The sequence below is a fragment of the Anguilla anguilla genome, chromosome 17 (assembly GCF_013347855.1).
Source record: "Anguilla anguilla isolate fAngAng1 chromosome 17, fAngAng1.pri, whole genome shotgun sequence".
NCBI classification, from domain to species: Eukaryota; Metazoa; Chordata; class Actinopteri; order Anguilliformes; family Anguillidae; genus Anguilla; species Anguilla anguilla.
In genome coordinates, this window is record NC_049217.1 from 26,125,867 (window position 1) to 26,138,228 (window position 12,362).

Consider the following 12,362-nt stretch of genomic DNA (forward strand, 5'->3'; position numbering starts at 1 on the left):
AAATATGGATTCTTTGTACCATGCCCAAGGTGTTACAGCGATTTGCTAGTAAAACAAAAAAAACGAAAAAAAGAAGGAGAAAATGGACTTGTCTGGATCCCTTTGAAATGTCAAAACAAGAAGATGCACTATTTTGTGGTATAAACAGTGGCTTACATCGCATTCTTTTAAAACGGAAAGCAACAGTTGTCTTAATTTAGGCCAATAGTGTTTAGCACAACTCAGTGGTTAAGCCACCTGGCAGAGTAGGTTCAACTGTGGGGCTATGTCATGTGATCTTTGTGATCTACAAAAATGTCAGGACGCCAATGTACTTCCATTCTACCACCACAGGATGGCAGTACTAATACACATAGAGTTGTTTGAATTGATGCGTATTACAAACTGCATTTGAACCGAGTGGCATTGAAAAAGCTCACATTATTTTTGCCCGTCATCTCCAGCGCAACAGGCTCTATTTTACAGACAAGTAGTAAAACTGGACCCAGACTGGAGCTGGAGCGTTTTGACAGAAATATTTTTGGATGCAAATGTGTACCTATTGTACCTTACAGTTGTGTGGCATTTATTTATTTATTGTGCATGTGTGTGTGTGTGTGTGTGCATGTAGACTCACTGCTGAAAACCTCCATCAGTTTGGGAAAGCATGCACTCTCCCACAAGCTTGCTCTCTCCCCTAAACCACGTGATGCCAACCCGCTGCTCGTCTTAACCCTGCAGCCTACCAGTTTAACTAGCATAGGCACTGACTCGGAGGACGACACTTAGGGCCTGGTTTCCTAAGACCATTAGCATCTGCACAACCTTTTAGCACGCGCAAAACTAATAGCACAACCAACGATTGGTGCAAAACAAATACCATGACCAATCATGGGCCGTGTAATGGGTTTTGCATGCGCTAGAAGGTCTTGCACATGTTAAAAGTCTTGGTGAATCAGGCCCTTAATGTTCTGCTTGTCCAGGCAGACTGTGTGGAAACCCATCCGGATGGGATTGCTGGTACACAAGACATGGAGGTGATTTAGCCATCCAGCAAAATTAAACTTCTAGGTTTATTTCTTGCCCTTGGCAACGTGACGTCGTAGGATTTTTTTGGATTCCTGAAAAAAATTGTTGACATTTTTGTCCTGCTACTTAACGGCAAACTTTAATGTGACGTAGGCAGGTGTGGAGACACATCTGCATGCCCGCAACAAAAATGTTTCATTGGCGAAGTGCACGTCTCTCTAATGCCCGCGAATCACATTGAAGATCATTATCAGGAGGGTGTGGTTTCCAGCGCATGCTTAAGGAGTGGTGATTATCTACTTTGATCTTCAACTGTGTAGTCCTCCTGGTCGGGCCATGTAATTCCCAATGGAAACAACACGAGAAGCAAGTGAACTGGAAGGTTTTGGCCATGGTTTTGGGAGCCTAATTGCATCTTAGCACAATGGACCACTTAACATACGGTCTCAACAATCAATCACCCAGTAATGTTAACCAGAAAGCCTAGTCCATTTCAAATGGCCACAGTCACATGACCTGTAATTAACTTGTTAATTACAAATTGAAGTTGTAATTAACCTTTGCAAGTGCAGCTTAACACTCAAGACTATTCAGGCGGAAAAAAACAGCATGTACAGTACTTTCACAAGCCATGACACAATAAATTATTCAAGAGCTTATTATTTTACAGCAAATTTATGGAAAGCTTACATCATATCTAAAAATGACACACAGTTGCATTTTAAAAAATTGTTTCATACACAAATGTGTATATCACAAGCGTCTAAGTGCATCATTCAGAGCGGGAGAGAGATCTTTTGACCTTTCGTGACCTGCTCACGCACATCACTGTGCAGGAAGAGAGTTGATTGGTCAGGCTGCCTTTCTCCATTCTAGCAGGAAAATACTATTAGCATAACAACAGTCATGGAGGGGGGTCCCAATCTAATTGGGATTTTATGTTGTCCATCATCAAGCAGATGCCAGGGCCCCGCCCACAATGTCACCTCAACCCATCCTCCCCTGATCCACCTTTGTTCTGCAAATGATTACCTGAGTACCAGTACCTGAGGCCACAGAGGCCACTCGATCCTGTGTGTTTGTGTGTGTGTGTGTGTGTGTTTGTGTGCGCGTGTATCTGTAGGTGTGTGTGCGTGTTTGTGTGTGTGTGCATGTATCTGTAGGTGTGCGTGTGAGTGTGTGAGTGTGTATCTGTAGGCGTGTGTGAGTGTGTGTGTGTGTGTGTGTGTGTATCTGTAGGTGTGAGTGTGAGTGTGTGAGTGTGTATCTGTAGGCGTGTGTGAGTGTGTGTGTGTGTGTGTGTGTGTGTGTGTGTATCTGTAGGTGTGAGTGTGAGTGTGTGAGTGTGTATCTGTAGGCGTGTGTGTGAGTGTGTGTGTGTGTGTGTGTGTGTGTGTATCTGTAGGTGTGAGTGTGAGTGTGTGTGTGTGTGTATCTGTAGGTGTGAGTGTGAGTGTGTGTGTATCTGTAGGTGTGAGTGTGAGTGTGTGTGTATCTGTAGGTGTGAGTGTGTGTGTATCTGTAGGTGTGAGTGTGAGTGTGTGAGTGTGTATCTGTAGGCGTGTGTGTGTGTGTGTGTGTGTGTGTGTGTGTGTGAGTGTGTGTGTGTGTATCTGTAGGTGTGAGTGTGAGTGTGTGTGTGTGTGTATCTGTAGGTGTGAGTGTGAGTGTGTGTGTATCTGTAGGTGTGAGTGTGAGTGTGTGTGTATCTGTAGGTGTGAGTGTGTGTGTATCTGTAGGTGTGAGTGTGAGTGTGTGAGTGTGTATCTGTAGGCGTGTGTGTGTGTGTGTGTGAGTGTGTGTGTGTATCTGTAGGTGTGAGTGTGAGTGTGTGTGTGTGTATCTGTAGGTGTGTGTGTGAGTGTGTGTGTGTGTGTGTAACAGGTCCACGCCTCCTCATACATAGTGGATCTGCTCTCCATTCCCTGAGTCACTGCGCCGGAGCTTCAGGCCGGACAGGATCTTTTGGGCGGTCCTCTGCTCCCCCAGGGGTCTCCTCAGGGACTGACTCAGGCCCTGGGGCCGCCCCCCCAGCCTGTTATTGGACTGGTTGCTGTTCTGCTTGGCTGACGAGTCCGGTCGACCCTCAGAGCCCACTTCCTCCTTGTGACGCGCAAATGTCCGAACGGCCGCCAGAGCCGGTCGCGCCTCCGGCTCGGCCGCAGCGGGGAGGTTCTGATTGGACGTCCGGTCGTCGGGGGCGTGTCCAGCCTTACTCAGGAGGATCTGGGTTTCGGGGGTGCTCTCCGGGCAGCTGCGGGGCTGTCTGCGGACCCCCAAATCCGGGGAGGACCCACAGCTGCTGTCCGCGCTCCCCGGTCGCGCGGTCTCCCCCGCCTCCGCGCCGTCCTGCCTCTCGTCCCCGCCCAAGTGACCCCCCCGCGGGCCCCCCCCAGCACGCAGGAGCGCAGCCGGGAGGTGATGCCGCTGGTATTTGACGGGCATCCGGCTGAAGTGGCCCCTAGGCTGGGTCCCCAGGGAGACGTCCGGGCCCCCGTCAGGGTCACCTGGGGGAGAGGCCCCCGCCCCCCTCACAGCCAGGACTGGCGGAAGGAGAGAAAGAGAGAGAATGAAAGAGAAAAAGAGAGGGGGAGCAGATAAATACAGAAGGGGAAGGAGGGTGAAGGAAAGAAAGAAGAGGTGATGTCAGTGAACAGGAGATCAAACATTCAGACTAAGGAACTCAGTAAGCATCAGTCTGAGGATAGCCCTCAAAGTCATGTTTTTTTCTTGGAAGGGCAGCTTCTGGTTAGAGAAGGTTCCGGAAAGGCAGTTAGACGGGACAGGTCTGCAGGCCTCAGCACCACACACAGCGGGCAGGGCGAGCGAGCGAGCGAGCGGGCGGGCGGGCGGGCGGACAAAGCGAGCGGCGAGCGGTATCACAGCCTCCTCCTCCCCCTCTACACCCCTTACGCTGCAACCAATGGGGCTTTTCCTCCTTCCTCTAGACCCCGCCTACCTGCTCTCTCATTGGCATCGGGGCTGAGTTGGTCCACCGCCTCGTTGTCCGATATATAGCCCTCGCTTGAGTCTCTCTTGATCGTGCGATTCTGTCAGAGGGACACAAAGCCTCAGTCACCTTGGCTACAGACTAGACAGGGCTTTGGGGAAATAAAAGCTAAAGGGCGGTTGGGGTATAAACTCTACGGGGGGTATGGGGGTAAAAAAAAAAAAAGATTTCAGTAGCTTCGGTCATTTAAGTTTTCCGATTGAAAGTTGACACAGTTCGCCCCATGGAACTGGTTTTTCTGAAGAGAGTGCTTGCTTCACTGAAGAGCCAATCTCCCTCAGAATTAGAGATGTTTGTCTCTTTGTCTTGACTTTTTTCCTTCAGGCCAGGGCGGTTCCACAGAAGTCAGGGAGGTCCAGGATTCGGGCCAAGGTGTAGGCACTACGCCTGGGCAGGATCCAAGGTTCCGTTCCCCGGTTCCCAGATGAGGCCACTGTGCAATTTTGCAATGCAGTGTGACCCCAGGGGTCAAATCCAGCCGGGCACACCAGTAAGTTATGGTTTGTGATGTCACAGGAGTAGGTATATGCAGCCAATGGGGGCCAGGTAAAAAACGAGGCTTTGGGACAACGGTAAAGTGAAATTTCCCTACCGTGAGAGGACGGCCTCCACCCTCTGTAAGGGCCTGAGGGGGGGGGGTGGTAGGGTAAGCACTCGCTGCAAAGCCATTGGCCAGAGGCCAGGTGCAAGAAGGTTCCCAGAATGCACAGCGAGAACGGTGAGAGTCCGAGGAACACGAGGCCAGCTGGACAGGACAGCCGGCGAGCGTTAATCTGCACGGAATCAGCACTAATCCCCCTCAGCACCTGCACCACGACCGAGCCTGCACCCCCCCTCGCCCCCCCCCCTCAGCACCCCCACCACGACCGAGCCTGCGCCCCCCCATCAACCACCACCACGACCGAGCCTGCACCCCCCCTCAGCACCTCCACCACGACCTAGCCTGCACCCCCCCCTCCCCCCCCCCCCCTCAGCACCCCCACCACGACCGAGCCTGCACCCCCCCTCGCCCCCCCCCCCTCAGCACCCCCACCACGACCGAGCCTGCGCCCCCCCATCAACCACCACCACGACCGAGCCTGCACCCCCCCTCAGCACCTCCACCACGACCTAGCCTGCACCCCCCCTCGCCCCCCCCCCCCTCAGCACCCCCACCACGACCGAGCCTGCACCCCCCCTCGCCCCCCCCCCTCAGCACCTCCACCACGACCGAGCCTGCGCCCCCCCTCGCCCCTCCCCCAAACACCCCCCACCAAGACCAAGCCTGCGCCCCCCCGCGCCCCCCCCCCTCAGCACCTCCACCACGACCTAGCCTGCACCCCCCCTCAGCACCTCCACCACGACCGAGCCTGCGCCCCCCCTCGCCCCTCCCCCAAACCCCCCCCACCAAGACCAAGCCTGCGCCCCCCCCGCGCCCCCCCCCCTCAGCACCTCCACCACGACCTAGCCTGCGCCCCCTCGCGCCCCCCGCACCACCCCAAACACCCCCCACCAAGACCAAGCCTGCGCCCCCCCGCGCCCCCCCCCTCAGCACCTCCACCACGACCTAGCCTGCGCCCCCTCGCGCCCCCCGCACCACCCCAAACACCCCCCACCAATACCAAGCCTGCGCCCCCCCGCGCCCCCCCCCCCTCAGCACCTCCACCACGACCAAGCCTGCACCCCCCCGCGCCCCCCCCCAGCACCTCCACCACGACCAAGCCTGCACCCCCCCTCGCCCCCCCCCCTCAGCACCCCCACCACGACCTAGCCTGCACCCCCCCTCGCCCCCCCCCCCTCAGCACCTCCACCACGACCAAGCCTGCACCCCCCCGCCCCCCCCCCTCAGCACCCCCACCACGACCAAGCCTGCGCCCCCCCTCAGCACCTCCACCAAGACCAAGCCTGCGCCCCCCCACGCCCCCCGCACCACCCCAAACACCCCCCACCAAGACCTAGCCTGCGCCCCCCCGCACCACCCCAAACACCCCCCACCAAGACCAAGCCTGCGCCCCCCCGCGCCCCCCCCCCCCCAGCACCTCCACCAAGACCAAGCCTGCACCCCCCCGCGCCCCCCGCGCCCCCCCCCCCCAAACACCCCCCATCAAGACCAAGCCTGCACCCCCCCCCCCCTCCCCCGACCATGACCTTTATGGCAACCGGCGACGTAACGAAGAACAAAACCGCTCAGAAGAGCTTCCCCCGGCGAGCGCGTCCTCCAAACAGGATTAGACCGGATCAGAGCGGCCAGGCGAGCAAACCAGAAAGTCACGGGTTTGAATCCCTCAAGCTCAGGCGCTGCAAGGTCACCGCAGAGTAAGGTGTGTGTACTCACCTGCCCCCTCCCCCTCTCACAGACTCCCAGCTGGGACACTGCCACTGTACCACTGAGCCTGGCAAGCAACCCAAATTGCTTCGGTAAATATGCAGCCGTATGCAGTGCAGAAAGAATGGAAACCGTGCAAGTGTCTCTGGGTAAGAGTGCCCGCTAAATGGCTAAGAAATAAATTATAGTAGGACAGTGGGCAGGAGGACCATCAGCGCACACACAGGTGATCCCCAGTGCCAGTTTGGGTGGGACTTAGTGTGACATACTTGGCGGAATTCGAGGAGGCGTGGCAATAATAAAACTCAGAGTTAACAACGCCACCGCTGTTTAGAACAGGCGCGCGCAGTGACTCCCGATCGCCAGCAGAGGCACCTGCGCGCAGTCAGCTCGCAGAGGCAGTAAGCACGTGGGCGGAGCTTAACGAGACGTGTTCGCAAAGTGCGCCGACGCAGGAAAAGCAAAGTGCGGGGAAAAGTTGAGCTGGCGGGAGACCCGGTCGCCGCGGGAGACCCTGTCGCCGCGGGAGACCCGGTCGCCACGGGCGCAGTTGCCGCTTACCTCCAGGGAGCGCGGCCGGTCGCGAGACGGGGGGTCGGAGTTCGCGGGCTCGGCTGGCCTCGGGGGCGTGGCGGGCAGCGGCCCGGTCGGGGCGGGCGGAGGGGGGGTGCAGGCCCTCAGCCGGGGGCCGAAGAGGGCGCTGTGGTGCGTGATGAGGAACTCCACCAGCTGGGCCTGGTAGCTGGTCTCCAGCAGGGTGCTCATGGACATGTCCCCCGACACCAGGGGGCGCAGGAGAGTGGGGCCGAACACGATGCCCAGGTTCCCCACGGACATCTTGTTCTCCTCATAGTTCTCCGACACCCTGACACAAGGGAGGAAGAGAGAGAGCAATTAAAATGAGCTCAGATCTGCTAATGTTGCTGTATGCTCATGGGGTACAGTGTGATACACTATGCTGTGCAGGTGAGTGACCACGTAATACAGTGAGCTGTACCTGTGCAGGTGAATGACCATGTGATACAGTGAGCTGTACCTGTGCAGGTGGGTAATCATGTGACACAGCATGATTTACCTGTGCAGGTGAGTGACTATATGATGCAGCGGGATTTACCTGTGCAGGTGAGTGACCATGTGATACATTGTGATTTACCTGTGCAGGTGAGTGACCATGTGATGCAGCGTGATTTACCTGTGCAGGTGAGTGACCATGTGATGCAGCGTGATTTACCTGTGCAGGTGAGTGACCATGTAACACAGCATGATTTACCTGTGCAGGTGAGTGACCATGTGACGCAGCATGATTTACCTGTGCAGGTGAGTGACCATGTGACGCAGCGTGATTTACCTGTGCAGGTGAGTGACCATGTGATGCAGCGTGATTTACCTGTGCAGGTGAGTGACCATGTGATGCAGCGTGATTTACCTGTGCAGTTGAGTGACCATGTGACACAGCATGATTTACCTGTGCAGGTGAGTGACCATGTGACACAGCATGATTTACCTGTGCAGGTGAGTGACCATGTGATGCAGCGTGATTTACCTGTGCAGGTGAGTGACCATGTGACACAGCATGATTTACCTGTGCAGGTGAGTGACCATGTGACACAGCATGATTTACCTGTGCAGGTGAGTGACCATGTGACACAGCATGATTTACCTGTGCAGGTGAGTGACCATGTGACACAGCATGATTTACCTGTGCAGGTGAGTGACCATGTGATGCAGCGTGATTTACCTGTGCAGGTGAGTGACCATGTGACACAGCATGATTTACCTGTGCAGGTGAGTGACTATATGATGCAGCGGGATTTACCTGTGCAGGTGAGTGACCATGTGATGCAGCGTGCTGTAGTTGTAGGGGGGCAGTCTTCTCAGCAGCTCTCTCAGGCTGAGCGTGATGTCCTCCACTATCCCAGGAGTCTGTGCACTGGGCTCCTTCTCTGCCAGCCGCTGGATATTCTTGCCCACCGTGATGAAGTCATGGTAAAGGTCAAAGGTCAGCAATGGCTCAGGAAGCTACAACAACGGAAACCAGAGTGCGGTCAGAAATGGGGATGTGGTTCTTATTTTAAAAAGTTAGTTTAAACACCCTTTCCCTCTCGTTCCCCAGCTGTCTATTCTGAACCACAGCAAATGACGGCCTTCGCTGCTGTGCTGAGCCAGTTTGCATACAAACAACCCCGTCAGGAACTACATCCACATGACGCACAGCTTCGACAAGCGCTTCAGAACGGCGCATCTCGGAGCCGCACCTCCTTGAAGAAGTGCTTGAGCACAGAGGTGACGTCGTGCGGGGAGAGGTCGGAGAGGTCGACCTGGTCTCCCTGCGTCTCGAAAGCCTGGCACAGCTTCTGGATCCGCGGCTTAGACCCGCTGATCCGGTACACCCCCTGCAGGACGGGCAGAGGAAGAGGGCGAGGGACAGGGAGGAAGAGAAAGAGGGAAATGGGAGAAAAAGAGAAGTAGAGCAAGAATGGGACAGAAGAGAGAGAGAGAGAGAGAGAGAGAGAGTTCATGCACTTTCAGAAGCAGTGTCTCCTTGGTGTCTGTATGGCGAGTGAGTGTGGGAGGGGCTAATGGGATTAGCTGTGGGAGGAGCTTAGGTTTTATCCTCTTTCGTCTGCTCTCCTCCTGAACTCCAGGGCAACACGGCACCATGAACCCAAATGACCCTTATGTGCAGCCTCTCACCACCCCAAACCCTCTTCAGTTCCCCCCCCCCCCCTCCCCCGCTCCACTCCCCACACCTCACACCCCACACCCCACGCCCCACTACCCCGTCCTACCCCCTGCCCAGGTGAGCTTACCTGCACGGTCAGGGCCCTGTTCTCAATTTCAGTCGTGCAGTGCTGCACCAGGAACGGCACCTCTTCCGGGTATTGCCGTGGAAACTGAGAGAACTCCACCCCAAACAGCGCCCCCTTCCTGTGCTCGCACTCCAGCTGACACACCTCCAGGCACTTCCTGTGTATGGCCAGCCCGCACTGAGGGAGGAGCAGAAGAGGGTCAGTCCAGTAGGGGGTGCTCATGCCCCAGTTTCGGTCTCTATCTTTATCCATCAAAATGTCTGGCCATCTGACTAGTTTGGTTTGTTCCTCTGTCTGCCTGCCTGTTTCACTATCTGGCTGTCAGAAAACATTTCCGTCATTTTTGAGACAGTTATCACAGTTATTACAGGCATTTAGCAGACGCTCCTATACAGAGTGACTTACACAAGCTTTTACATAGCATCCATACTGAAGCAATGCAGGTTAAGTACTTTGCTCAAGGGTACGATTACCTGAATCGAACCTGCGACCTTTAGGTTACAAGTCCAGCTCCTTACCCATTATACTACACTACTGCTCCTATCACAACAATGTAACATTCATAAACGTGTTACAGATCAAAGATAACAAAACAAAATGTACAATTCCTAGTCATCGTAAGAATGAAAGACTAAATGCATGAAAGCTCTCTCTCTCACCTCGTCACTCTCTCTCCCTCTCTCTTTCTCTCTCACACTCTCTATCTCTAGCTCCCTCTCTCTCTCTCTCTCACCTCCTCACACATGCTCTCTCTCTCTACCTCCCTCCCTCTTTCCCTCTCTCTCTCTCTCTCTCTCTCTCTCTCTCCCTCCCTCCCTCCCTCTCTCTCTCACCTCCTCACACTCAATGCCGTTGACCAGGATGAAATTGTCGCACTGTCGGCACTTCCCCATCTTGCTCTTCATCTTCCGGAGCCTGTGAGTGCAGGCGGCCCTGGACTGCGGCCGTATTTTACACAGCTCTGCCGATTCTGGACGGAACACAGAGTACAGACACACAGCAAACTTAGTCAGCTCTGTAGGAAAACACAGAGTACAGACACACAGCAAACTTAGCTCTGTAGGAAAACACAGAGTACAGACACACAGCAAACTTAGCTCTGTAGGAAAACACAGAGTACAGACACACAGCAAACTTAGCTCTGTAGGAAAACGCAGAGTACAGACACACAGTAAATTTAGTCAGCTCTGTAGGAAAACACAGAGTACAGACACACAGCAAACTTAGCTCTGTAGGAAAACACAGAGTACAGACACACAGCAAACTTAGCTCTGTAGGAAAACACAGAGTACAGACACACAGCAAACTTAGCTCTGTAGGAAAACGCAGAGTACAAACACACAGTAAATTTAGTGAGCTCCGTAGGAAAACAACGCGTACAGACAGACAGTAAACTTAGTCAGCTCTGTAGGAAAACACAGTGTACAGACACACAGTAAATTTAGTGAGCTCTGTAGGAAAACAGTGTACAGACACACAGTAAACTTTGTCAGCTCTGTAGGAAAACAGTGTACAGACACACAGTAAACCTAGGACGAATGCATATTCATCCTCAGAAAACATGGGGCGTACAGATACACAGTAAACTTAGGATGAATGGATATGTTTACCTGAGTGAAAAATACGTACGCCAAACGTACGGATAAGCCTAAGATTAGTTTCTTTCTCATTTCTAGATAGTTTTTTGTGAAAATTCTTAATACGTTAGGGGAAGATGAAGCATGGTGAAACATTATCTTCGGAAAACACCAGAAAATATTATGAACAACCCACAGCACTGTTCGTCAAAATCCCAGCTAAAACAAAATGAACAAATGTAAAAAAAAATATTTTTTTAAATGTAGAAAAAAGTAAAAATGTCCCGTTTTTAAATACGAAATGAAAGCAATGAGGTATGAAGAGCATCTTAACGGCTTTATCAATCAACAGGGTGATTATAATGTAGAAAATAAATCCTACTGTATGATGGGTGTGGAGTGGCAGCGTTGTCAGTGCAAGTGACCACCATAGGTCATGACAGAGCACCTTCTGTACCTTCTGTTAGTAACAGCTGTCACTCACCCATCTCAGAGGGAGTCCCTGGGTCCTTCTCATCCAGGTCATCTGACGACATGGTTCCGGTAGAGGGGGCTTTGGGGAGCTTGCGGTTCCCATGGGCTGAGCAACGTTGTGCAGGCATAATTAAGACCCCGGAGGGAAACAAGGGACAGGGTTATTTGGTTCCCTTTTCGATACAGGCATTGTACCACTCTTAAGGGACAGTGCGTTCCTCATCTTCAACATCATAATCAATGCAGGGCATCAGCTGGTTTTAAAACAGTTAGGGCGGTTTGGTTTTTGAAAACCAAAATTCTAAGCAGAGCACAGAGAAAAGCCTCCTTCAGCTGCTGGTCCCGAGGCTCACAGCACAACGACAGCCGCAAGCCTTCGGCCCACAAGAACAAACCAGTCAACCAAATCACAACCGGACGTAGGGGAAGATACAGCTGCCACTGGAATGGCTAAGTGAGGGAGAGAGAGAGAGAAGGAGTGAGAGAGAGAGAGATAATCACCAAACTAATAAATGAGTGAGTGAGGAGAGAGGAGGAGAGACAGAGAGAGAGAGAATCACCAAACTAATAAATGAGTGAGTGAGGAGAGAGGGAAGGAAGGACTTGGGAGGGGGGGGGGGGGTGAGCGAGAAATGCATCCCTACCTGGGCTGGACAGAGACTCCAGGCTTCCCCCAATACTCTCACTGTCACTGTATCCTGTTTTCCCTGGAGACGAACAAGACAAACACATTCGACACAGAAACACAGCACTGCACTGTATGACTTACTAACTGCACAAAATGACCACGCAAACACAAGCTCAACACAACGACGCACCACTGTGCCGTATGACTTACAAAACTGCACGAATGACCACACAAACAAACCCAACACATAAACAAGCACAGCTATTTGGCACACTGGACACCTAAGTGACACATAAGCTTTGCACACCCGGACACGGCTATTTGGCACACCGGACAGGTAAGTGGAACAGAAGAAGAGGAGCTCCAGACGTACTGCTTTCGCTGAGGTTGATGGCCCGTTTAGCCGGGGACTCCTCCATCAGGGGCGAGTCATGTACAGGGATGAGGGAGTTGCTGGTCTTGCGCCGGTATGGGGGTGACCTGAGGGGGAGGTAAAGGGTTTCTAAGCAGTGCTTCACTCAATAAAAGGCACTTCCCTCTGGGGAGCTTC

General features: G+C 53.5%; 1 protein-coding gene across 2 annotated transcripts in view; it reads right to left on the reverse strand.

The window, feature by feature from the left end:
• Positions 1-2,804: 2,804 nt before the first annotated feature.
• gmip (GEM interacting protein) overlaps positions 2,805-12,362 on the reverse strand; it is a 28,757-nt gene continuing 19,199 nt past the window's right edge. The window contains exons 13-22 of one of the 2 annotated variants that reach the window (XM_035397800.1): positions 12,186-12,292; positions 11,829-11,891; positions 11,195-11,290; positions 9,967-10,103; positions 9,134-9,310; positions 8,579-8,716; positions 8,140-8,342; positions 6,885-7,188; positions 3,968-4,058; positions 2,805-3,551 (exon numbers count right to left, since the gene is read on the reverse strand). In XM_035397800.1, the coding sequence (XP_035253691.1) occupies positions 2,905-3,551; positions 3,968-4,058; positions 6,885-7,188; positions 8,140-8,342; positions 8,579-8,716; positions 9,134-9,310; positions 9,967-10,103; positions 11,195-11,290; positions 11,829-11,891; positions 12,186-12,292 (1,963 nt within the window). In that variant the 3' untranslated portion in view covers positions 2,805-2,904. The remainder of the gene's footprint in view (positions 3,552-3,967; positions 4,059-6,884; positions 7,189-8,139; positions 8,343-8,578; positions 8,717-9,133; positions 9,311-9,966; positions 10,104-11,194; positions 11,291-11,828; positions 11,892-12,185; positions 12,293-12,362) is intronic. The other variant, XM_035397802.1, reaches the window with a different exon arrangement.